Here is a 23204-nt window from a genome sequence, read left to right as displayed (position 1 = left end):
TTATCTGTACTTTACTGTTGTATCAACTTGGATCATGGGGCATGGTAACGTGTACGATGCTTGTTCGTGAAGGTGATACATACAATGAATACTATAGGAATGCGGTAATATGATAGTATATCCAGGTGTATTTGTTAAGTTTTTAATTTGGTAGGGAGTGAGGAGTGTGGTAGTTGATATTACTCGGCGCGATAACGCGTCTCGTTGACTAGATGCATTAAGCAAAGCTTTTAAAGAATGTCTATCAGCGATCATGGTAGCGCTAGTGTAATACAATGATAACAATGATGAATGATAACAGATGTATTTATTAAACTCCGTACATAAAGAGGATAATAGCACAGATAGCCCCGATAGTCGCTGTAATACTATAGCTGCTTGGAGAGTGAGACACTCCATTGGCAGGGGCAGGGGGCTGGATACCTGCAGCAATGGTACTTGGATACACTGAGACAGAGAAAGCTGATGCTACAGCCTCGATTACAGGAGCAGTTCGGTTGCACTTCCAACAGTATGAGTTAAGCTGAAGAGATACCGTTGGATTACCAATAGCAATCACGAAGTCCTGCACAGAAGTATACTGAAACCACGAACGGGAGGTCACACAGATGGTATTAGTACCATCATCACTACAATAGCATCCCATTGTAGGAGGTCCATATCCACGTGGATCGTACAAAATGTACGAAATGGCGTTGAGGAAACTGGTTCCGTTATTCATATGTGAATTGATAAACGGCTGACATGTGGGAGATAGTGCTCGAGTAGCAAGGTGACTAACTGATGTTGTTTCAGTAGCATCCGAAGCACCGTTACGTTGCGAAGAGAACGGATCGTTGTCACAGTTACGACCATCACTAGGACAGTTACCACCACTAGTGAGTAAGGGATCAACAACACCAGCGGATAACCCATGAGTATTCTCGGCAAGTGATACGTCAGATATGCTTGTCTGCTCGATCGCTCGCACGCTACTCGTACTTGCAATTAGTCCAATTACGACATGCAATAACTGTACCATGTCAGAATGTTTGGAACTTCTTGATTTGTTTTAAAATGTAGTAAAGTAAAAAGTATAAAATAGAATATAATTTGTAACTGTTAGTAGTTATCAGAAGAGAACAAATCAAAAGTGTAATGGATGTCGCACTTTAAATCAAGATCAGCAAACTTAGTCTTTTCAAGAGTAGTGAAAAGGTGATAAAGTAGTTGGACAGATGAAATAGTTTGAAGAGTTATTTATTGATAAGAGTAAGCATTCTAGCTTTCATAGTAGTTGATTGTTTGTGTCTTGTGATACGAACAACTAACCCGTTAAATGATGGGAGGCTGTAAACGAAGGTTACAACCAATAGGATTGATTCCTGTAATTAGTAAATTTAATAATGAGATCGTCTACCCGATTATTGAGAACTTGAATCCTAGAGATGAGAGTTGCAGGGTACGGAGCACATGGATTTTTGGTAATGAAGGGGTTTAATTTTGGGTTTAAAGTGGATGTTACAAGAGTTAGCTTTGCCACAGGTTACCGCTTAAGAGTATCCGTCTGGATATTCCAACATACCATACTGGCCGTTGGCCTCTAGTGTCTAAGTGACACATATAAGTTTTTATATGCTCATTCACAAACTACCATTTCCTAACAAGAGCCTTCTGAACATGCATCATCTTAGCAAGTATACTCACTATACGTCCTGGCAATTCTATCAGCTTCATCATTCCCTCTAATACCCTGATGTGCTGCTACTTTTGCTATCGTTACCAGACATCCCCAGTCCTGAAATGAGTCCATCAATATATGGAACATGTCCCACAACTTAGTGTTATACGCATGCATTCTGTCACTTCTTCGTGCACCCATCAACACATACTGGCTACCTGTGAATACGTAGAGCTTCTCGAACAGTTCCATGGTGCCGAGTTGCGATTGTTCCTGTACCACAGCAAGTGCCATACAAACTGCAAACAACTCACAAGCATTATTGGTAGGTGACGGGAACGGATACACCATACCGCCATTGTATGCAGATTCAGTGCCAAACCATATACCTATACCACCAGTAGCATCAGGGCGTCCATTGTTTAGACATGAGCCGTCAGTGTATACCAATCGATGAGCTACAGTCTTATCGATACCCTGTCGAGCATCAAAGTGAGGAGAAATTACTAGTTCTGTGTGAATATCCATACTGGATTATCATGTATACGTATCAAATACTTGTTGCATTACCATGGTTGTGATCACTCGAGCAGACAAAGTTGCACCGTTCAAACCTCAGCACTATCTATGCAACAATCGTACGCGATCATTTGTACCGATGGTTAGCACACTGACATTAAGCAAATTAAATGTACCCAATCTTCGTACAGTGCTATGTAACGCTACAGGATTTGCTCCACAAACGGATGTATACTGTTCATACCACGACAACTGCAGTGGACATTTACAGTCATCTCCGTCGGGTAGGATATCGTTTCCATCATTCATGGTACATATGGACGAGGAGATCATGTCCGAAGCTGACAGACTTCACGCAGCGTTCCTTGGTATTACCAGAACACAGGGTACACTGACGCCACTCGAGTTCTCTGTTGCTCTATGCGAGTACTTCAGCGGTAGACGTGGAATTCTCAAGTATCGTGCACTCGGCATGCAACCTATGATGGGTTGCCGTGGTGTAGCCACGTGTCACTGGGGATCTGATTTCAGGAAGGTGTTCATTCCACGACGATGGATGAATCGCATTAATGTAGCCACCGTAGCCGAGCTTACTGACCCAAATGGAGAACACTTTGTATCCAGTGACTATACCATCCGGAAGGTTGTCGATGGTGACTACGCGATTCTCATCCGCTGCCCCACGCTATCTGATCAGTCAATTCAAGCGGTACAAGTGTATGCATGGGACGAAGCATCGATTGGTGTACACCCTAACTTTTGTTCCCCGCTAAATCTTGATTATGACGGAGACGAGGTACATGTAGTGCCACTAGTCACTCCTTTGGCAATCGTTGAACTCAAGCAATACATGTCGGATAACGCACCGTATACATTCGATACCATTGCTTCAGAATCGGTGTCACATCTGATGACTGGACATATTACAGTCGACAGACATAACGCATTTCTTCTCAGTACTCGATCACTAGGTGATACTCAGCCGGATGTAATAGGAACAGACCTACACACTCAGATGCGTAACAAACCTGGACCGTGGAAGAATATCAGGAATACCATGACAGCAGCAACTGTATCATGTGAGGACTTTCGTGGACGGTCTATTACTGCCATTGATAACCTTACACAGAGTCACTTGTGTATCCACGAAGGTCATACATTCAGCAGGCAACTGAAATATGCTATGTCTCAAATCTCGTCACAGAATCATGTAGTAAGGGCCAAATGGTTTCATTCGGCAGATGGCACAATGCAAGGTTTGCGTATTCCACCGTACATTTCGCTTAGCACTGGACTTCCAGGTGTACGTCTAGCTTCCCGCATCGGTAGAAATGTTACACAGTTACTCCTTGACATTGCTAAGAGAGCAGTATTATCTTCGGCTACAACGGGCGTATTACTATCGCTCCTGTCTAACGGAGAGTCGTACACTGCATGCATTGACCCACGTACTGGATCAAAGCTAGTGTCGTAACATCGTCCATTCCATCGAATGCTGAAATACTGCTACCAATGTCCAGGACTGGTATAGCCTTATACAGAGGCACGCTGGCTAGCAAGTTTCGCATAGCATTGGTAGCGTGTGAATATGCTCTCCAGTGTCTAAAGATTGAGTGGGAAGGTATCGAATTGTACGAATTAGCCTATTGTGTAGCAGCTGCATCATTCATCAACGAATCTCCTCCTATTACTGGCACCCGTAGCATGCAGTTTATCTCTCGTACACATAGTAACGTATTACTTACCGGTATAGTAGATGATTTGAAGCAAATGGATGCTACTATTCGAGAGGCAACACCTTTACACTTCGTGTCATCGTCTGACGATCCAATGATAGCGTCATTCATTGGTAACTTTTCACGCATTGATCATCTTAGCGTCCGGCACAAATGATTTTAAAGCGAAGGTACTATGCAACCACTGTCAACGAATTCGCACATGTTCGCTTATCATTCATGGTGTTCATGATCATTCTGTAAAATCTGGCATGAGCTGCATATACATAATTCGGAGCAGCCGAGTATCTGAGTATTCCGTTATGCGACATTCCAACATTGCCATTCTTCCCAGTCTCGACTCGGACTCCATCATTTGAGCTAACACGTACCGTAGTATTGTCTCGACTGAAAGCGTACACACTCAGCATATCATTTCCTATTGTCGTATAGTCCGCAGGATCCTTCTTGCTATTGAGTATGCGTTGTGATTGTATTGACGGAGTATAATAATGCGTACTACCATTGTATGACACCATTCCAACCAGAGAGTACTCACGATAGTGTATCAGAACGCATCTACAGTTGTCAATTGGGTAGCCTTTGGCCTGCATCATTCCAACAACTATAGATGCGTATCTTCCACGAACCACTGTTTGTCCATCGTACTCAGTAACCGATACCATGTCTCTGGCATGAGTAGAGTGTGAAACAGTACATAGTTGATCAATGTACGTCTGTACCGCTGATGGTAGTACGTCGGTGAGATGCCACGACGATGTAACAATACTTGGTTCAGATATCATTAGGGTAGTATGAACACCCTCACACACCTTCCAGGTTCCAAGGACAACTATCCCTCGCCTATCACTGGGTGTATATTCAACCACTCCTACTGCATTCAGAAATGCATCACGTAATCGCAGTTCCAAGTCTGGTGCATAATCATTTAGACTCCGTGTCATCAGTCGAGAACTGGCGACGACATATCTGTCAAATGCATTAGCTGACCGTTGTTCATGTATCTCGAAGTCGCGCACACACTCGTCAAGGATTCCTCTGGTCTTGTGTAGACTCTCAGATATAGATACAGCCTTATTAGCATCCATGTAGGAATCTAGATTTCTACAATAGCTGTGTACTATGCCGAGTGCTCTCGCGCTGTATGCCGACATTTTGGCTACGTGTGAACATGGACAAAGTCGTTACAGTGTCAATTCATCAGGTGATCGAATGTTTTTGTCGTCCGCAATATATCACGACGAGCTTGTAGCCGGATACTCTATCGATCATCCACATCCCAAGGAGGTAATCAAGTACGCCTGCTATCCTGTACTATCCGTCATGTACTTTTATGTGCAAACTGTGAATCATCTCAGTAACGCGACTGAACAGGATGAAGCTACTATATTGTATATGCTGCATTTCGAGAACTTTGTATACTTGCCAGAATTGTGTGCTATTGCAACCCAGAAGTGGCGACAAGACAACCCCACGGCGTCATTCGAGATACGTATCATCACCAGCGGAATCGTGGAGACATCGTACGTACAAGAGGCAATTTCAAGATTAAACAAGCCAATATTACTTTTTCCAAATTTGAATCAGCATGTTGTTGTAATATCGTCAATATTGTGAGCAACTCTGAGCAGACACTTGGACATTCAGTATCAAGTAATATTGGATACTTTCAAATATGTATCCGGTGATAAATGAGCGGTGATGTGTTTGAAATCAATTTACCATTACAAACCATTGTGTATTTGCCAATACACTTGGTGGTATCAATGACCACTAATGGATTCAACTTGCATTCCGAATGAACCATCGTGTGGTAACCCAATTGTTTAGTATTGGTTGTTATTTGATAATGTCACATTTTGTGTCCTGCCATGAGATTGATTTCATCTGAACATTTGACAACCGTGCAAGAAACATTGGTTGAACTCGTACAGTTTCATATGCAAGTGCATCAGTAGTGTATCGACCAACGAGACCAATTTTGTTGGTTGATACTCGTTGATACTCACTGATAGCTTAATGAAAATGTGTCAAACTATGACTTTTATGACAACACTACAAACTGTACGAGTTTAAAAGATTATTGGTGAATATTGTCCAATTTGATTGTTGACTGCAATTATTTTGGTTGGTTCGAGTTTCATTCTTTTGTCAAAAAACATCAAATGAATATTGAAACAACAAAGACAGCAACAACACAACTGTTGAATGAATATTACCAAATCAGCACTCAAGCCATACCAACACAAAGAGTCAAGTCTGAATGGCAGGATGACAACAAACGAGGTTTGTTTTTGGGAATCATCCAAGAGGGAGAAACCTCACACATCACTCGACTGCACAACCTGCTGACTGCCAACCAATTTGCAGAGCAGCAAGAGTTCTCAACCAAGATCCAGTTGGCAGACCCAGAGCATCCTCGTACATTCATTGATGACATGTTTGGGTATTACATACTGCCATTCCACAAAGACTACAATGATTCATCCAGCTGTCACACTCCAGTTTCATCAAATCCAACATCAAGAACCAACTCTGCTGATGATCTGGACTATGTTGCAAAAGTGAGTGAGCTACAGCACAAGGACTTGAACAAGGCGGTTGAGAAGAGATACAGTCTGCTTGTTTTACTGGAATAAGCTGTCCTTGCAAGGAGCACACATCATATCCCAAAAGAACATTGGAATGGCATACAACGAACCATCCATCTTGCTACGATCTGGTTTGACGCAGAAACATCAAATACAGAACGGACTGTTGTTGTGTATCAAGTGCCATGACCAATTTGGTAAACTAAAGCAATATGTGGATGTAGTGGATGACAAACTGGTGATCAAAGTGATCAATGACTCAACAAGTGACAAGCACAAGAAGTGGATTGAGACAATTGAAGATTTGAAAGTTATCCGCAGAACAAGGCAAAAGAGATGGATTGACAATCGACAAACAGTCGAATTCAACAGTGAAATGACATTGTATTTCATTCACAACAATCCAACTCGACTACCAAACAGGAACGCACTAGAATTCCACAAGACAGCATGTCTCATTTGGTGTATGGCTGGTGGTGTAGAATCTGATGATGAGTATTGTCCATATGATGATGGCTGTACTCCTGTCGATTACCAGAGTAAGAATATCGAGAAATGGATGGACTCGAGTGCTATTTTGATCATTGAAAATGTTCAATAAAATTGTGTATTCATTACAAGAGACTGGCTTCTGTTACAGCAATAGTTGTGTCGAGTCAATGTCATGGTGTAATGGCTTCAAAAAACACCATTTTGATGATCGATACTGCATCAATATGATCGTTTTACAACCGATATATTGAAACTTGTTGATATCGGAACCAGTATTGATATTGGTAGTGGATGATGTATAATCAAAAAGAAATCCACATCGGAACGTTCCTTACTCTCGTTTGTGATTGTTTTCCGTGGATTGTTCTGGTATTTTATGTAGCTCACTTTTTGCCTTGCACGCATGTAAGCAGCAACCACGAATCGTTGAAACACAGATTGCACAAGTCGATACATTCTGATGACATTTGGGATATAACAAGACACAAGTGGTGACCAAAGTTTAATTCACAATCCATGAATGAACACGATCGCGTTGCCGACTGGATCAAATAACAACGCAGGTGTTTGGAACATGTCTTGAATACATGAATCGACCAGATTGACAACATACTCGTGTAGTCGATAATCAATGGAATTGACCAAACGGAATGCCTGCAACTGCCAAAAAACCAAACAAAATGCAAAGCATTTATATTAAAATGTTACACTACGACATCATGTCTCAAAGTGCTGAATGAGTCGTTGTCATGCAGTTTTATTGTTGATATTGTTTATGGGTTTGAAGATGTGCAATACAATCCGTAGTGTGTTGCTCAACGACACTGATCAAATGGTACTGAATACAGTGTGTCAAACAAGATGATCGCTTTGACTAGTGTGTCAGAATGTTTTGATAAATAACAATTATATCATGATTGCTATATTGGTTCATGTAGTATATTGTATAGTCAACCATGCACATGCACATGCACATGCATGTCATTGTCAATTGATGGTCGTTTGTGAACAACTTGTGGACAACTTGCAAATATTACAATCATGGTGATTGCTTGAATGTCGATACCAAGCCATGCGTTTGATGGTCATTTACTGATCAGTTTACTGTTCAACGATGCAAATGGTCGTTGTCTACCAATCAGTCGAGTCGTAGACATAAACTGCACATTGTGTGTATCGCTTTGTTCATGACCAAACTGTAACAATGTGTATTTTGCATTGAGTCTGAACTGCAATCTGCGACTTGTACGCATTATGATGTATTGTTTCAATAGCCATTGTTGCATTCATCAACATCAACGTGCAGTGTCGATCTGATGTTTGGTGTTGATGTTGTGTTGATATTCCAACAACACTGAATATCGTAAATCAGGTCAGCATTGACTCATGTGATAATAATCCACAGACAATCGGTTGTACCAAACTGTTGTACAAACACATTGACATTCGATCGATCGGAACGACAATCAATCACTCTAATGTGTTGTTGGATATACAAACTATAACACACATGGTGACTGATGTTGTAACACATGTCGTAACACAACATTGAATCAATCAAACTGCAATTACACACTCCATCATATGTCGCATGTGTTGGTATGTCAAGTATGGTGATATCGAGTCAAAACAGTCGATTGGCATAGTAATCCATCAACATTCGAGTCGTTTGGTCAACCAAACAGTTGTATCATGCGGTAATATCAATATACTGCGATTGTAGCATGTCATTCATCAGATATTGTTGAAACCATTACAAAACCTGTTTGGACCAAATCAAACTGTGACGAATACCGCATACTCGGATCATCATCAACTAAACCAGGAATACACACTTTGACAATATTGACAATTGATGATTGAACCTGATTCATGGTTAATTCGTCGAGTGTTTGCAATGTGTTAATATAACCAGTCATATATCATTTGGTGTTGTTAACTTGTGGTTTGGTGATGGTTTGATTGCAAGTGATTCTTGGACACAACACATTGCAAACCAAGCAACTTGACTACTTGAACGACTCAAACGACTCGATACTAACCGGAATTCAATACAATTGTTGAATAGCCCGTGTAATATCAGATCTAGTCAAGTCAACAGACAAGCCAACAAACACGACACTCAATACAACTATATACAGCAAAAATGCGTTGGATTCATTTGTGATTGTATACTCATCAATCTTGAATGACAGTGTTTGTGCAGTTTTGGATATAGGTTGTATGGATATTGCAACAAACATGTAGTATTATAGTATGACTGGCATATACTACTATTGGATCAAACAACATAACAGTCCGATATAATGTCAAATATATATGTGCATAGAATGGTCACCAAACCTGATCGGTTGTGTATTAATCATAAACAACTACCAATTAGCAACAAGTGCCATTCGTATACATTGACAGAATTACTACAGACAACACCAACAATTACAAGATTACGTGCAATATATCAAGAATTGTGACATGGTTTCAATAAACCAACAACAACTGAACAAATGACATTGCAATGATTATTCACAAAACAAGGCAATCAAACGACAACGACAATGTTAGTGACGATTATGTTGGACAATATTCATGATTCAAATATCGACAGTCAAACATTGGTTAACCAACAGTTGTGCGATTATACAACTGACCCGTGTATTGACAAGTGATCAACATCGATCCGGTCATGGTTAAAACGGTGTATCACAGGACTTGAAAGTTGTCAGTATTGTTGTGGTATAATATTAGCAACTACACACAACTTGACATGAATGACAATGTTGATGTCAAAACTGTCAATGTATTACAATGTATTGGTCAACAGTGACTGCAATCAATGACAATATTGCAGTCAATTCAATCCATGTGTTGATTGGAACAATCATTATCCACTTGTCAGATTCAGTATGTAAATGCATGTTTTGTAACACATTTACTAATCCAACAATCAAACTCAATCTGAATATTGAATATTATAATGTAATCAATTGAGTTGAATTGACACTCGATTGAACAATACAAATAAACACATGACAAATGCTTAATTTAACAGTTGTAATTTCACACAAAATGCTTAATTTAAACTATTCAAAGTGTGTGAATTTGAATACATGACAAATTAATACAATTTGACAGTTGTAATTTCACAAAAATGCTTAATTTAACAGTTTTAATTTCACACAAAAATGCTTAATTTAAACTATTGTGTGAATTTGTTTCACATTATTCACATGACATTAAATTTTGGATTTAAAGTCGGATTTTTTCCTTTCTTTTCTTCATTACATTTCATTCCACTCTATTCTATTACATTTCCTTTTGCTCTTTCTTCTACTCTATTCCTTTCTATTTAAACAAACTCTAATGGAAAACATACCATTCTACATTCAATACCTCCACAACCAACCTGTAAAGGTTGATACCCATATCAATAGTGAAAGGACCGCTTTGCGGCCTTTCCCCCTTGATAGTGTTGCTGACCTGGTTGTTGCTTTCCAAGCACTTCCAAACTCTCCTCTTGCTTCTACCTTTGTTGACGAGCTCACTCTCCACTTGCCTGATGGACCTGCTATTCCTGGGAATACTCTTTTGATTGATATTCAGCAACCTACTGGTTCCTACGACCATCCACTGATTATTCGCTCTCTAAGAGATACTATCACTATGGACGAGCATATGGTTTGGTCTCTTCCTGAACCGGTGTATGACAATCCTGTGTCAAGACCCAACACCTCTGGCAGAATTTGGAAGAAGCCGACACATGTTTTCCTGTGGTCTGATTTTAAGCAAAGCGTTGTTGATTGGATTGGTGCTAATCATCATCAGCATTCTCAAAGAGTACAAAGACCTGTGTTTGTTCCTGGAATTATCATCACCGAAGAAGTTCAAAGTCTTCAACCCTTCATCAAGCTCAATTTGCTCAATATCTCTGCCAAGTGTTTCATTCCTCCTTCTGAATTCAAGGCACGACGTCAAATCACAAGCTGCGTAGGGGAACCAGATCATTTAATGACTAGAGATGGAGAGATTGTCGCCATTGTTGAAGAAAAGGGCAATTGGACCTTGCCTATCAGTGATATCGTCAACTCATACGACACAGAAAGGACATGTGCGTCTGCTCTTGACCAACTCTACCACTATATGCGATTGAACCACAGGCAATATGGGATTCTGTCGACATACGAAAACACCTGGTTTGTTTATCGAAATCAAGAATGTGCCGTTTGTGAAGAACCTCAAGTTCATGAAACTTTGTATGTTTCCGAGGGAATCTCCTTTACTGTTCGAACACCCACTGTTCAACAATGCTTATCGTATTTCAACAGCATCGTCAATCACAATCATATGGATTCTCCCCCCGCATCAAAGCGTCCGTCTAGAGCTAGTTCTGCTACCCAAATCTCTCGACCAAGTAGTACTAGAGTATCTCCGCGTGCTAGTCTCTCCAAAGGATGCAGTTCTTTGTCGTCTGGAATTCAAATCAACGAGCAACCCCAAGACTTTGATGTTGATGATTTCAAATTCGATACAGTTCTTGGTGAAGGAAGAAGCAAAGTGTATTTGGATTACTATGGATCTAGCCGTATTGCTCTCAAGGTTGCTGATATTGCCAAGCACGGAGAAATGCTTCCAGAATTGCTGAATGAGGTTTCTGTGTATGAACAGCTATCGGGGCTACAAGGGAATGGCATACCTAGATTCGTTTGTCATGGGTTTGTGGAGGACGTTCTGTACTGTGTAGGTGTTTCTATCTGTGGTACGGTGGCCAATGGATTCACTGAACAGCAAAAGCAGAAGTTGTTGGAAACACTCGAAAGCATTCACGAGGCCGGTATTCTACATAACGATATCAAAAAGGAGAATATCTTGATTGATGAATCTGGGAATCCATATATCATTGACTTTGGCTTCTCTACACGAAATTGCTCCCCTGTTGCTCGAATGGAAGAAACAAACTTGCTCCTTAGTCTGGTTGAAAGTACTTGAGATAGTACATTTGGGTTGGAATGAATTAGACAATTATTTGTATGAATAAAGCACCGAGTCTTGACCATTATATTTGACATTGATTGTCCATGGCATTTTAGCATAAATCACCTGTCACAGGCGAGATCAACTCCAGACACTTTGAACAACTTTTAGCAGAGCATCTACCAAGAAGAGTAGTATCATTCAGTGCCCTATCTATACTACTATTGTTTTTTACATTTTCCACTGTTCAATACATACTGCGGTACTATTTCAAGTATTCCAAAACCAACTTGTAAATCAGACAATTGAAGATGAGTTTCATTTACGAAATATACATTTTTGAATCAACAAAACGACACATTTACTATTGAATCTGGTTTAAACCGTTCAACAATAATATCGCGAAATGCAGTTTTGTATTGTGCAACAACTCTTGCTGACATTCTAATAAAAATGAGTTTGTAAGCCTGCAATTCCAACAATATCAATCAAGTCAATTTTCAACAAGAATATTCGATTTATTTTTATTCCAACAAAATCAAGGAAATTTTCAACACAAGTGTTCCATTTTGCATTTGCTGAGATTTGGTTGTTGATAACATGAGCGATTCAACTCATATTCCTGTTATTGAATCGAGGAGACCAAAACCTTCTGTCACTGCAAAGTGTCCAAAGTGTTCTGTAGTCATTGAATTCTATCTTCCTGTCACTCCAGCTTATGCCTTTTCTGTTTATAGAGTGGTTTGATTTTCTTGTAGAGACTTGTTCTATTCCAACTTCTGCTGTTCAACAGACTCCATCTGTTTCTGCTAAAAAAACTACAAATGCCTCGGACCAATCTACCAACAATGCTTCCAGTCGCAGACCAAAAACTTCTCTTGGAAAAACCGGCTCAGGTAATTGTAAAACCTTTGAAAAAGGATGATTCTTGTCTTCTAATTTCATGATTGATTTAGATGACCATCCAATCGATATGGAATATTATGATTTGTTGGAGATTCCTGCTACGGCGTCTAGTGCTGTCATCAAAAAGGCGTATTATCTCAAGGCTATAAAGTGTCATCCTGATAAAAACTTGGACAATCCATTGGCTGAAGAAATGTTTAAACAAATATCTGAAGCTTATCAAGGTACAGACTTGATGGTTCATGTGTATCCAGAAAAACTATACTAATGTTTAAATTTTAGTCTTGTCGGATCCACAGCGTCGTTCATTTTATAATATTCATGGAAAGGCTGCTGCAGTGGGTTCTGAAGGATCTGTGTTTGTCGATCCAGAACAATTCTTCAGACAACAGTTTGGTGGTGATATGTTTGTTGATATCATTGGTGAAATATCCATTGCTCGGAATTTTAAAGACGTCATGGCTGCAAAAGATCCATCCAAATCCAATGACTTGACCACTGACTCCAACTCTTCTACAATCAACTCGGGAACAGAAGTGCCATCTACAGATTCTACCACTCAAGCCAAACAAGACTCGGCATTGATGTACAAACAACGTCGTTTGATTCGTAAAGAACGTATTCAGAAACTGTCGCATAATCTTGTAGTCATGACACAACTCGGTACAAATCAGGTCAAGTTTGATCCAGAAACTCCAACAAAAAACATCAACCCAACCATTGAACTGGCTGCTCGTTGATGATTTGCTGATTATGTGGGTTTATTGTTGATGGGTAAGCGTGTAAACTGTTGTACATGCAATTTATACTGTGAGTTGATGGTCAAGTCTGACAATCTGCATTCATGAACTTGTGTGCAAGCAGTGTTTTGTTGGATCTCAAACATCCTGCAACTCGCACAGTTGTTTGCACAGTTGCTCGTCTATCAATCCAACTGGATCTGCAACTCTGTCAAGCAAATCCGTAGTGCAACCTGCTGATGTTGATGTGACTACAATAAACACGAAACTCACCGAAATAACACTTGCTGATCTGACAGGTCAATGAGTGACACTCTAACCATTAATACCAAACAAACAACGTTTTGAATCAACAATCAACTGTCATGACAATTGGTAACATTCGTGGTCATTTGGCATCCATCTCAAACCATCACATCAAACACATTTCCAAAATCGATTGCTGGACAACTCAACTCGGTGCACGAGTCCGTATTACTGTGCCAGAGTCATGTTCCGCACACACTATCCATCAACTCTGTCACCAATCATCCATACAACAACTGACACATACACAAAAACTGTCAACGCAGGCATCCAACGACATCCTCACTGTGTGTTTCACTTCCTAATTGTTGTCAAATATTGTCAGTCAATGTGTCAAACATTGCCAGCAAACACTCACTACTTTGACATATATTCAGCCAAACCGACTATGTGGATTATCCGAGACTTGCATTGCAACGGACAGTTTCAAGCACACAGTGTGTGGTTTCAATGTATTGCAACACTCGGCAACTGTTCCCGAACATCGAGACACCATTCGGTATTGACAAATGGTTTGGATTTGCAAAATGACTGTTTATGGCACCATAATTGTCGCAAACATTCCAAACTTTACACCTGACTGTGTTTGGACTGTTGGCTGTGTACATTGGACACTCGGCTGCATGCGACTATCAAACGTGAAATGTCTTGTCTGCCATTCAACATGTCCTGTCAGCAGTTATTCCGTTTGACGATCACTCATCCGTGCTACTGTTTGCAAACTGGAACACTGAATATGCGCCATTACAACGCATCATACACGCATGAATACTGCGTTTGACTGTCATGCAGTATGCTGGCAATATGCAGACAGTAACATCACTCGAGTGAGCAGGACTGCATGTCATTGACACTCTATCAATCACTTTGTGTGTGACGAGACTGAACAAACACTTGTAAAATCTGCTCGTGTAGACATGAAGATTGCGGTTGTTGACGATGTGTCATTTACACTTGCATCCGCACTAATACACATGCACCAACTCATTCAGTCCATTCCACTCATCCAACTGACATATCACAACTCTGCATATATGCCTATGATCGGATTGCAATGTTCACGATTGGTGGAATATATGCAGCGTTTGATGGATCATACACGGACACACACGAGCTATGCATTCAGTTATTGGATGCTGCCAATGCAACAGTGAATGACTGTCAACTGCACGCACATGCACATACTGCTCGGCTACATAAACGTCGACTGTATCGCCCAATCAAACGGACAACTTGACATTGTAACACTGGAATATTGATGTACATTACAGCAAGTATCCGCGACAATCACAATGAACTCTGTCGCAGCCAACTAGATGCATGCTGGGACAAACACAATGCAACAATCCAGCGACTTGAATGTGCCAATGAACATATGAACTGGATCAAGTTTGCTGACACACTTGACCGGACAGTATTGATGATCGTTTTGATATGACATTTGTAGCAGCTCGAGTCATGTCTGGTGGTGCAACACACACAACAGTCATCACCCCATTTCATTCCACTATACGATGTGATGCCAATCATATCATTCAGTACAGCAGTGATATTATTTTTGACATACCGAATAATCACTACTTGTGTCTTGCTACGGACGATAGTGGACATTTACTTGACTTGCAGTAATGTCAGTACTTGCATATACGTGATTCACTTCCACCATACAAACTGTTTCCGATTCGTGACGATGCCACTGATCTCGACTCGGATATATCTTGAAATCGACTAGCTGATGCAATACAGCAGATGGTTCACACCAGACACTCGGAAAACAACAGGATATTGGTCACATTCTGTCGAGTCGCATTATATACATCGGATGATACACCTGATGAACCACCCAATCCATTTGCTCGTTTTGCTACACAGCTCAGTCAATATGTTGACGGCCACTATGCAACCTGATGGCAGTCTGCATACACTGTACCAATTGTACTGACTGCATATATCGACAAGAATAACGGTGATCACATTGATACAAATGACAACCACGGTATTACACTGATTGATGTGTGTCATAAACTAGTATGCAAGGTCTTGCAAACACACATTGATGGATCGTGGTGCTCAACAAACTCGTCACCACTGAGCATGGTCGATTTCAAATCAGACAAGTGTGTTGTGTAAGTTGATTCACTAGTCGATATTGTTCAATGACGGCAGTGCGTGCAGCTCAATATTATTGTTGTGTTGATTGACATTCAAAATGCATTCGACACTGTCATGGTTGGTGCCTTGATATGATAACTGCAGCATATGTGATTGACACCACGCACACTGGTCTTGCTAATAGCGCTACACACATGCTCATCAGCTTGTGCTCAGACTGGATCATTGGTTTCTAACCCATTTCCAATTGAACATGGAGTCCGGTGGTGGTGTCCACTGTCAGATTGTTGTTCAACATGTTCATCAACAACATACACGATGATATCAACCGATTGTCATTGCATGAGTATCGTGTAAATCACCACCAATGTGAGGATTCATATATGCCGACAATATCGTGATATTTGCCGATTCTGATCAGTTGCTCCAGTTGGCATCTGGTGTACTTGCACAATGGATGGAACAATGTCAAATAAGCTTTGGTGTAGTCAAATGCAACATACTTAGTTTCTGTGGTCACAGCACTTTGATTCCGAATTACCAATTGATATGATGCTACACGGACAACAGATTCGTCGTGTTCAACACTACAAATATCTGGATGTTGTATTGCACGAACCACTGTATCACACCATGCGACTGGACTATAATCAGGTTGCTGTATCCAATAGCATGTTGGTTTTGTCTGGTTCTTGCAAACCATCAACTCACAATCAACTTTTAGACACGAATATTCTTAGCAGTCATTCTAGTAATGATCATGTATGCACTAGATGTGGTTGTTGGTTGGTGGTGACTTGACTTGCATACACAGTCAACAGTCAACAACGGTGTGCTACACATTGAATGCATGCAAATCCATGACTGTCAACTCCTTGTTGTTGAAATGGGTTCAGATCACCATCAGCTCACTCACTCGTTGCACCGATGCGATTGCATGATCAACCTGACACCAACCAAACCACACTCGAATATATATGTTCCAGTCATGTGCATGGTGTATCGATTGTCAACTCACAATGCCAACTCCAACACATTCCACCATGATTATGGTCACATCACACCATGCTGATGTATGTCGATCGGTATCACATTGCAACCAGTTATCATCCAATGACTGCAATGCAATACCGTGCATGTATTGTGACTGATACGCTGTGCACCATCAACAAGTGTGCAACTGTCACTCGATATATCGACTCTGATATGCAACAACATGCTGTGTTTACCATGATCAGGTTTTTGATCAATCTTGGACTCACAATACATGATTTGTCATGTTGGATCGTGTGGATGTGTCATGGACTGCAATTTAGTTGCAGACACACATATGTTTAACATTGACTGATGCATACTGTGCAACGACTGATCAGTGCAAGTGTAATTGCACACTTGGTGGTATTGTGCATTATAGTTGTTTGACAATGGATGAATGCTGGATTGGTCGGTTATATGCAACCCATCTGAATCAACCTATTTGGACAAACACTCGATGTAACTGACAACAATGTGTATATATGGCTGTTCGATCAATCGAGTTTGTGCTGATATCGTCATACATGAGTTGGTCAACAAACTTGTAGCACTGCCAAAATACACTCGTATGGTTTGCTTGCATGAGATAATCTTGTGGTTCAACACCCAAGTTTATTTTACAGTCGTATTCACGTAAAATCAAATACTTTTGTATTGATCTTGTAATGATTGTCTTGGAATAAACAATCGTTACATATTCATTGTTGTTGTTGGAAATGGATTATTTGTTTTATTGAAGCTACAAGTTGTTTGGTGTCTGGAATGGCTCAGCACACACAGTCATTCCAAACACCAAAGTAATTGTCAGCAGGGTTCAAGAATGGACAGTATGATGCTGTATAGTGTAGTTCCAAACCTCGCGCTGTTTGTTGAATAGTTGGTAAACCATGTCTAATCAGAGTTGTTTTGTGGAATGGAATGTTGTCTAGAATAAAGTGACCGTTTGGAAATGTTTGGGAATGTTGCATGTCATTGTTTAACAAGTTAATATTACAGCATTCACTGCTGCCTTGATCAATCTCTCAACATATTGATCGTCATATGAAACACACACTATTAGACTATAGTTTTGAACTGAAATGTTGTTTTTGGACTGTACTCTTTCACCTCTGTTTGTATAGCCATACATTGTACAATCACCAAGTTTAAACCCAACTCGTCCATTGCAATCCAAATATTTGATTCTATTGTGCGAATGTTTTCAATACTTGACAAACTCATCCATGCCAATTCATCAGTCGCTTACAAGAGTGAGCTTTCTGTATGTGTTGTTCCATTTCAAGATGCTTGAAATAGTTGACTGACAAATGTGTGCCTGGTAAAAGTCCATTCGAGCACTACCAACATCACTTTGTCCGAGTGTTGGTGACTTTACGAGGTTGTCACATATCCACTTTTCAATGTCTTGTTCGAGTCCAGAGTCTGATAAATACAAATCTACAGTGTAAAAAGTGGAAAGAGTGGAAACACTAGACACTTTCAGTCAAGTTCAGAATGTCTACTACAAACTGAAACCCAAGACTTTGGCATGACAGAATCTCAAACAGCAGCAATGAAATGACCCAGAACTATACAGCATAACGTCTGTGACAAGAACAATTGTTTTACCACTCGACATAGTTGTTTTGGTTCCAGAACTAAAATATATGATGGTTATGGTTGAACAAGTGACTAGATCTGTCAAATATCTCAGATTTGAACACTATTCCAGTCGAGGCTCTCATTTTCAGAGTTCAATCAGCTTGACTCTGTATTTCTGACGTTGATAGTTTGTTGTATAACAACTTGATACAACAAGAACATATCAGAGCTTACTCGACCAACCAACGCACACTGGAGTGTACAACAAACCATTGTGTAGTGGCATTCAGGTCATGTCTTTTACCACAGTCACCTCAATAACTGGTCAAGGTTTCAAATCCCACAGTGTTTGATATACACCAATACCCAACACTCTGTTGAACCATGCTACTGTGAATTTCGCAAAGCGTTTAGAACGCCATGTGGAATGGAAACTAGACTTCAATTTCCATCCATATCAAAACACCAATCGACAATTTGGAACCACATTCAACGTCGGTTTGACACATTGTTTACAAATGCAATATCGCAAATTGTACAAGAACATACGCAGTTTGTTGACATGTTCCATGCGATTTCAGACCACAACTACCAACAGTTGATAACCTAATAGCAAATACACATTATGAGCAACAAGACCATTGACACACATACCTTGGAATTATGAACAAGATGCTTATAGATATTGAAAACACCAAGAAACAACTAGATGAACTCGATACTCGACAATCACCACATACATTCAGTGTTGCACCAATTTGTTGATTTCAACATCACCACATAATGTTGGACAATACAGGCTGTAACAATCTTTGGAAGTGGTGTAGTTTGTATTTTAAAATAATATGGGTTCAAGCTATGGCTTAGTTTTAGAATAATGATTTGTCAGAGTTGATCGCATTTTTATATGATGGCTTGGCTAGTAACAATCATGCGATATGCGTATCAATGACAGTATAAACTCTATTTTATTTTAAAACAAGGTATTAAAATTCCAAGTTGGATAGTTGGCATGGACATAAAAGCTCGATCAAAAACAGGTACATCATCACAGTAAATATCATTAGATCAGAACCACAACCTATCATTCTAATCTGCTGCTACAGATAGATGTTCAGCATAAATCAAAATAGTAATTTTCGATTGCAGCTGGAAGGTTGTAGTTGGATTTACCAAGATACCGATGTGCTAGACAAAAGTCATCGTCGTGAATCAAAATCAAAAAGTTGCGACATAACTCGTGTCGTTCTAAAGCAATAGTTTAAAGTTTAGCAAACGTGGATAGCTAAAACATGGTGTAAATTTGGTTGTGTATATTCAAGCATGATCATGTGTTACCTTGGTCAACATCCCAGATTGGTTCTTGAAATGTCGATGCTGATGGAATGACTAAAAACCGTCGACCTTCTAATGAAGGTTGACGCTCATCTTCAAACTCGTTGGCTTTGGCAAGCATCCATGTCTTGTAGAATTACAATTTATGCATTGGATTCATAGATACGATATGTTGGTAAAGTAGTGTTGTAAACAAAAGATTAGCTCAAAATACGTGCTAGATGAAACCCCACTCGTATATACACTATATGACATGTAAAGAATAGACCAATATCTTCTAGACATTCTTATGGTGATTTAAAGTCCAGATAATCAGCACTTGATAATAAATATCCAATAAAATGAGCAAAATCATACCGTAGTTTGATACACCTTGGCCACATTTGCAATAGTATCACCATGACGAATCCAATGTATATACACAGGTTCGCAAAAGTCATCATAAATCTCATCGCCATCTTGACTAGAATCAGATTCGTGATCAATTTCATTAACCGTGTTGGGTAATATGTCTGTTGCGCACTCGGATTGCTGTAGATGACGCACATCTGAGGCGGGCAAAGCCAGAGAGATATCGCTATACACTGGAGATGGCTCTTGCTGGAAAGCACACTTTGATTTTTTGGGAAAGTTGTGCGTGTATGTGGTCGGTGGATAATCAGTGAAATCCATATCAAAATCTACATTATCCGTAACGATCGTTGCCATTTATGAGTCGTCCGAGTTGCATCGACGGGAACCAAATATATAAGCGAGTAATTTAAAAAAAGTTGATGTTATTACTCTAGAATACCAACTCGTGTAATGGTAACGGATATGTTTGGTTTAATTGAATCAATACTAGCTGGTGCGTTTGAACAGACACATCAGTTTGACAGCTGTCGAATCTGATTTTTTATTGTGCCATACAATAGGTCTTGTATTGTGTTTAAACAAGATTGATTTTTGCACAATGGTGCACACAACAAATACAATTCTAATTACCTGTGAGGCGAATAGTGGCAGACATGTTTAAAGTATTTGATATGTATTGAATCTAGCAAGATAGAGGTGTTTTGTTTTTAAAAGCTGATCGTTGGACGACTATATCGCTGTTTTAGATGAGAATGGTATAATTCAGTCTTACACGTAGGTCAGGAATGTTTTTGGAATATGTACATTAGCAAAAGGAGGAAGAGCGAGCATAATATATCTTGAAGACCGACTCACGTGTATTGAAGGTAATAGATCATCAGTCCTTCAATGCAAAGCTTAATAATAGGTTGGCAGTGTTTTCAAGCCTAGTTTACTATATATCTTGCATGCTGAGCATTGTTATGGCCAGTTTCACATGGATCTGATGGGGTGGCTATTTGTTTCTCTTGTCCAGCTGAGGGTGGATATCCTTGGACATGCAAGATTAGCGAGTTGTCTAGAAATACAAGTTTTATCTTGCATCGAGTAACCTCGAATGCCATGGATACACTGTTTTAATAATAATGCATTTATTCTATGCATGAGCATGCCAAACATATCCATTCCTGCAGACTAGTTCTAAATGACTGAAACATCCGTATTACATCAGAAAATGAGACAAGCCAGGTGTACAGTACAATATAGGACAGACTGAGGATTGCACTATGCTTCAGGTTTTGATGTGATTCTAGCCCAAGTCCTGTTAGATGTTTTGCCCAACCTCACGGCCATATCCATGTCAAATGAAACACTATTAGGAACGCCAAACTACATGGCAAACAGCCAATCTATGGAGTGATGAGTCGTTTTGCTAGACAGCATTGTTTTTGAACTCTTAGTTGACTGGTCTTTGCTCATGTGTAAAACTAAACGAATGCTTTATTCCAATGAGTCTCCTTTCATCTAACCAGTCATTGTGTAATTGGCATGGAAACAACTGCTGCATTACTGAAATGTGACTATTCCCAAGCTTTAGCGCAAGTGTATCAAGTTTTAGAATACAAATGACAACATCATATGATGGGCGTTGTTTTATTAAAGCCGATTTATACCAAGGAAGCGCAACAAATATTCAATTCAAAACATTGGCCTTGATAAAACAGGTTTGATCCTACGTGAATACAGCTGCAAGCACATCCAGTCAAATGGAATACAACTACCAACAACTTCTACCTACAAACAATATGGAGACCGATCCAGTTTCATTTCTAGCTGATCAGACTATTGCTGTTGGTAAAGGTGCTCGCAACAAATCCAGAGTAACTCAAGCCTGCGACTTGTGCAGTAAAAAGGTGTGTTTCTACTACAGGACATGAGAACAGATGAAAAGATTACTGTCAATGCCTCAGTGATGACAGCTATTGAATCAGCGTCAGTGATGCTATTGCACTCAAATGTACAGTATCATTAACATGTGTTTTTATTAGAAATCAAAGTGTGATGGAGCCAAACCACTATGCAGCAACTGTGTTTCTTCAGATACTCCTTGTACATACACTCGTAATCCTAAACGTCGAGGCCCGCCACCAGGATATTTTTCTAGTGTTATGCATCGGCTCAAGCAACTCGAGGCAAAAATAGCAAACGCTGACAAAAACTCGACAGCTTCTACTTTCAATCAGGCCAATGCCATGAAACCAAATGAAGCCAAAAACAAACGAAATGGCTATTCTAACGCTGAGAGGCCTGGTGTAGGGCCCGTATCTGATAATCAGAGCGAGCCTGGTCTGCTCTCGCAGAATTCAAAACTAGAGGCAGATTCAGAATTACTACTGTCTAAGCTTGAGGCCCACTTTGCCGTTTTACAACAGTCTACAGATACTGCACCCGAGGCTTGGCGCTCGGATGATCCACACATGTCGGGTGCGCATCATTCCAACAGCGGTAACTCTATTGGCGGATATTCCAAGGAAGGGTCCTCGCATACATACAAATCCGAGCGAAATCACGTACAAAGCCTATACCAACAAAAGCAATCTGCTCCCATGCAAGTGCAGGTGCACTTGCATGGCTTATCTGCTTACCCGTTTGACATGTCTGTCAATCATCCTGCTTTCCGACCTCATGCTACTGTTGCTCAAATTACTGCTTCAAATCAGGCCACTCTCAATACACCACTTTCTTCGTGTGTCGCCTCTGTGCCTTTAGCCTATAGTAATTCTTTTGACTATTCTACTCATTACAACAATATTACTGACACAAAAACCCAGATCCCAGCCCAAAATCAAACTTGTTCTGCAGTGAGTTTGGAAACAACGGTTCCTTTGGA

At 40.1% G+C, this 23204-nt stretch overlaps 10 protein-coding genes across 10 annotated transcripts in view; 6 read left to right on the top strand and 4 right to left on the bottom strand.

Moving 5' to 3' along the window:
- The window catches only part of BATDEDRAFT_27741 (uncharacterized protein), a gene marked incomplete at both ends in the record, with an annotated part of 1320 nt that extends 299 nt beyond the window's left edge, over positions 1-1021 (bottom strand). Inside the window, 2 exons of the mRNA XM_006681890.1 lie at positions 11-262; positions 324-1021. Coding sequence (XP_006681953.1) covers positions 11-262; positions 324-1021 — 950 coding nt within the window. The remainder of the gene's footprint in view (positions 1-10; positions 263-323) is intronic.
- Positions 1022-1224: 203 nt separating this feature from the next.
- On the bottom strand, positions 1225-2234 carry BATDEDRAFT_37452 (uncharacterized protein). Its single transcript, XM_006681959.1, has one exon. It carries the CDS (start codon positions 2186-2188, stop codon positions 1670-1672), a length of 519 nt encoding a protein of 172 aa, XP_006682022.1. The 5' UTR covers positions 2189-2234; the 3' UTR covers positions 1225-1669.
- A 252-nt stretch (positions 2235-2486) lies between these two features.
- BATDEDRAFT_27739 (uncharacterized protein) lies at positions 2487-4072 on the top strand (the record flags this gene model as incomplete). The annotated part of the gene is made up of 2 exons (XM_006681889.1): positions 2487-3649; positions 3700-4072. The coding sequence occupies 2 exons, from the start codon at positions 2487-2489 to the stop codon at positions 4070-4072; spliced, it is 1536 nt and encodes a 511-aa protein (XP_006681952.1).
- A 16-nt stretch (positions 4073-4088) lies between these two features.
- On the bottom strand, positions 4089-5003 carry BATDEDRAFT_91861 (uncharacterized protein; the record flags this gene model as incomplete). The annotated part of the gene is made up of 1 exon (XM_006681994.1): positions 4089-5003. One exon carries the CDS (start codon positions 5001-5003, stop codon positions 4089-4091), a length of 915 nt encoding a protein of 304 aa, XP_006682057.1.
- A 34-nt stretch (positions 5004-5037) lies between these two features.
- On the top strand, positions 5038-7107 carry BATDEDRAFT_27738 (uncharacterized protein; the record flags this gene model as incomplete). Its single annotated transcript, XM_006681888.1, has 4 exons — positions 5038-5210; positions 5345-5438; positions 6054-6479; positions 6556-7107. 4 exons carry the CDS (start codon positions 5038-5040, stop codon positions 7105-7107), a joined length of 1245 nt encoding a protein of 414 aa, XP_006681951.1.
- A 3239-nt stretch (positions 7108-10346) lies between these two features.
- On the top strand, positions 10347-12437 carry BATDEDRAFT_36058 (uncharacterized protein). The gene has a single exon (XM_006681938.1). It carries the CDS (start codon positions 10359-10361, stop codon positions 11979-11981), a length of 1623 nt encoding a protein of 540 aa, XP_006682001.1. The 5' UTR covers positions 10347-10358; the 3' UTR covers positions 11982-12437.
- A 74-nt stretch (positions 12438-12511) lies between these two features.
- Positions 12512-13612, top strand: BATDEDRAFT_91716 (uncharacterized protein; the record flags this gene model as incomplete). Its single annotated transcript, XM_006682035.1, has 3 exons — positions 12512-12862; positions 12923-13096; positions 13155-13612. The coding sequence occupies exons 1-3, from the start codon at positions 12685-12687 to the stop codon at positions 13610-13612; spliced, it is 810 nt and encodes a 269-aa protein (XP_006682098.1). The 5' UTR covers positions 12512-12684.
- Positions 13613-13977: 365 nt separating this feature from the next.
- Positions 13978-15155, top strand: BATDEDRAFT_27735 (uncharacterized protein; the record flags this gene model as incomplete). Its single annotated transcript, XM_006681887.1, has 3 exons — positions 13978-14205; positions 14244-14355; positions 14911-15155. 3 exons carry the CDS (start codon positions 13978-13980, stop codon positions 15153-15155), a joined length of 585 nt encoding a protein of 194 aa, XP_006681950.1.
- Positions 15156-19760: 4605 nt separating this feature from the next.
- On the bottom strand, positions 19761-20990 carry BATDEDRAFT_27734 (uncharacterized protein; the record flags this gene model as incomplete). Its single annotated transcript, XM_006681886.1, has 4 exons — positions 19761-19894; positions 19985-20108; positions 20339-20661; positions 20966-20990. 4 exons carry the CDS (start codon positions 20988-20990, stop codon positions 19761-19763), a joined length of 606 nt encoding a protein of 201 aa, XP_006681949.1.
- Positions 20991-22119: 1129 nt separating this feature from the next.
- On the top strand, positions 22120-22515 carry BATDEDRAFT_14180 (uncharacterized protein; the record flags this gene model as incomplete). The annotated part of the gene is made up of 2 exons (XM_006681821.1): positions 22120-22227; positions 22363-22515. Coding segments are annotated over 2 exons (261 nt in total), but the record flags the coding sequence as incomplete, so codon positions are not given.
- Between the last annotated feature and the right edge of the window lie 689 nt (positions 22516-23204).

The sequence above is a fragment of the Batrachochytrium dendrobatidis genome (genome assembly GCF_000203795.2).
Source record: "Batrachochytrium dendrobatidis JAM81 unplaced genomic scaffold BATDEscaffold_14, whole genome shotgun sequence".
Taxonomy (NCBI): Eukaryota; Fungi; Chytridiomycota; class Chytridiomycetes; order Rhizophydiales; genus Batrachochytrium; species Batrachochytrium dendrobatidis.
The sequence above is the reverse complement of the archived record's forward strand: the minus strand, read 5'-3'. Positions and strand labels throughout refer to the sequence as shown.

Coding starts and splice junctions, on each gene's coding strand:
- BATDEDRAFT_37452 (XM_006681959.1), bottom strand. CDS start 2,188: ATGGATATTCACACAGAACTAGTAATTTCTCCTCACTTTGATGCTCGA.
- BATDEDRAFT_36058 (XM_006681938.1), top strand. CDS start 10,359: ATGGAAAACATACCATTCTACATTCAATACCTCCACAACCAACCTGTA.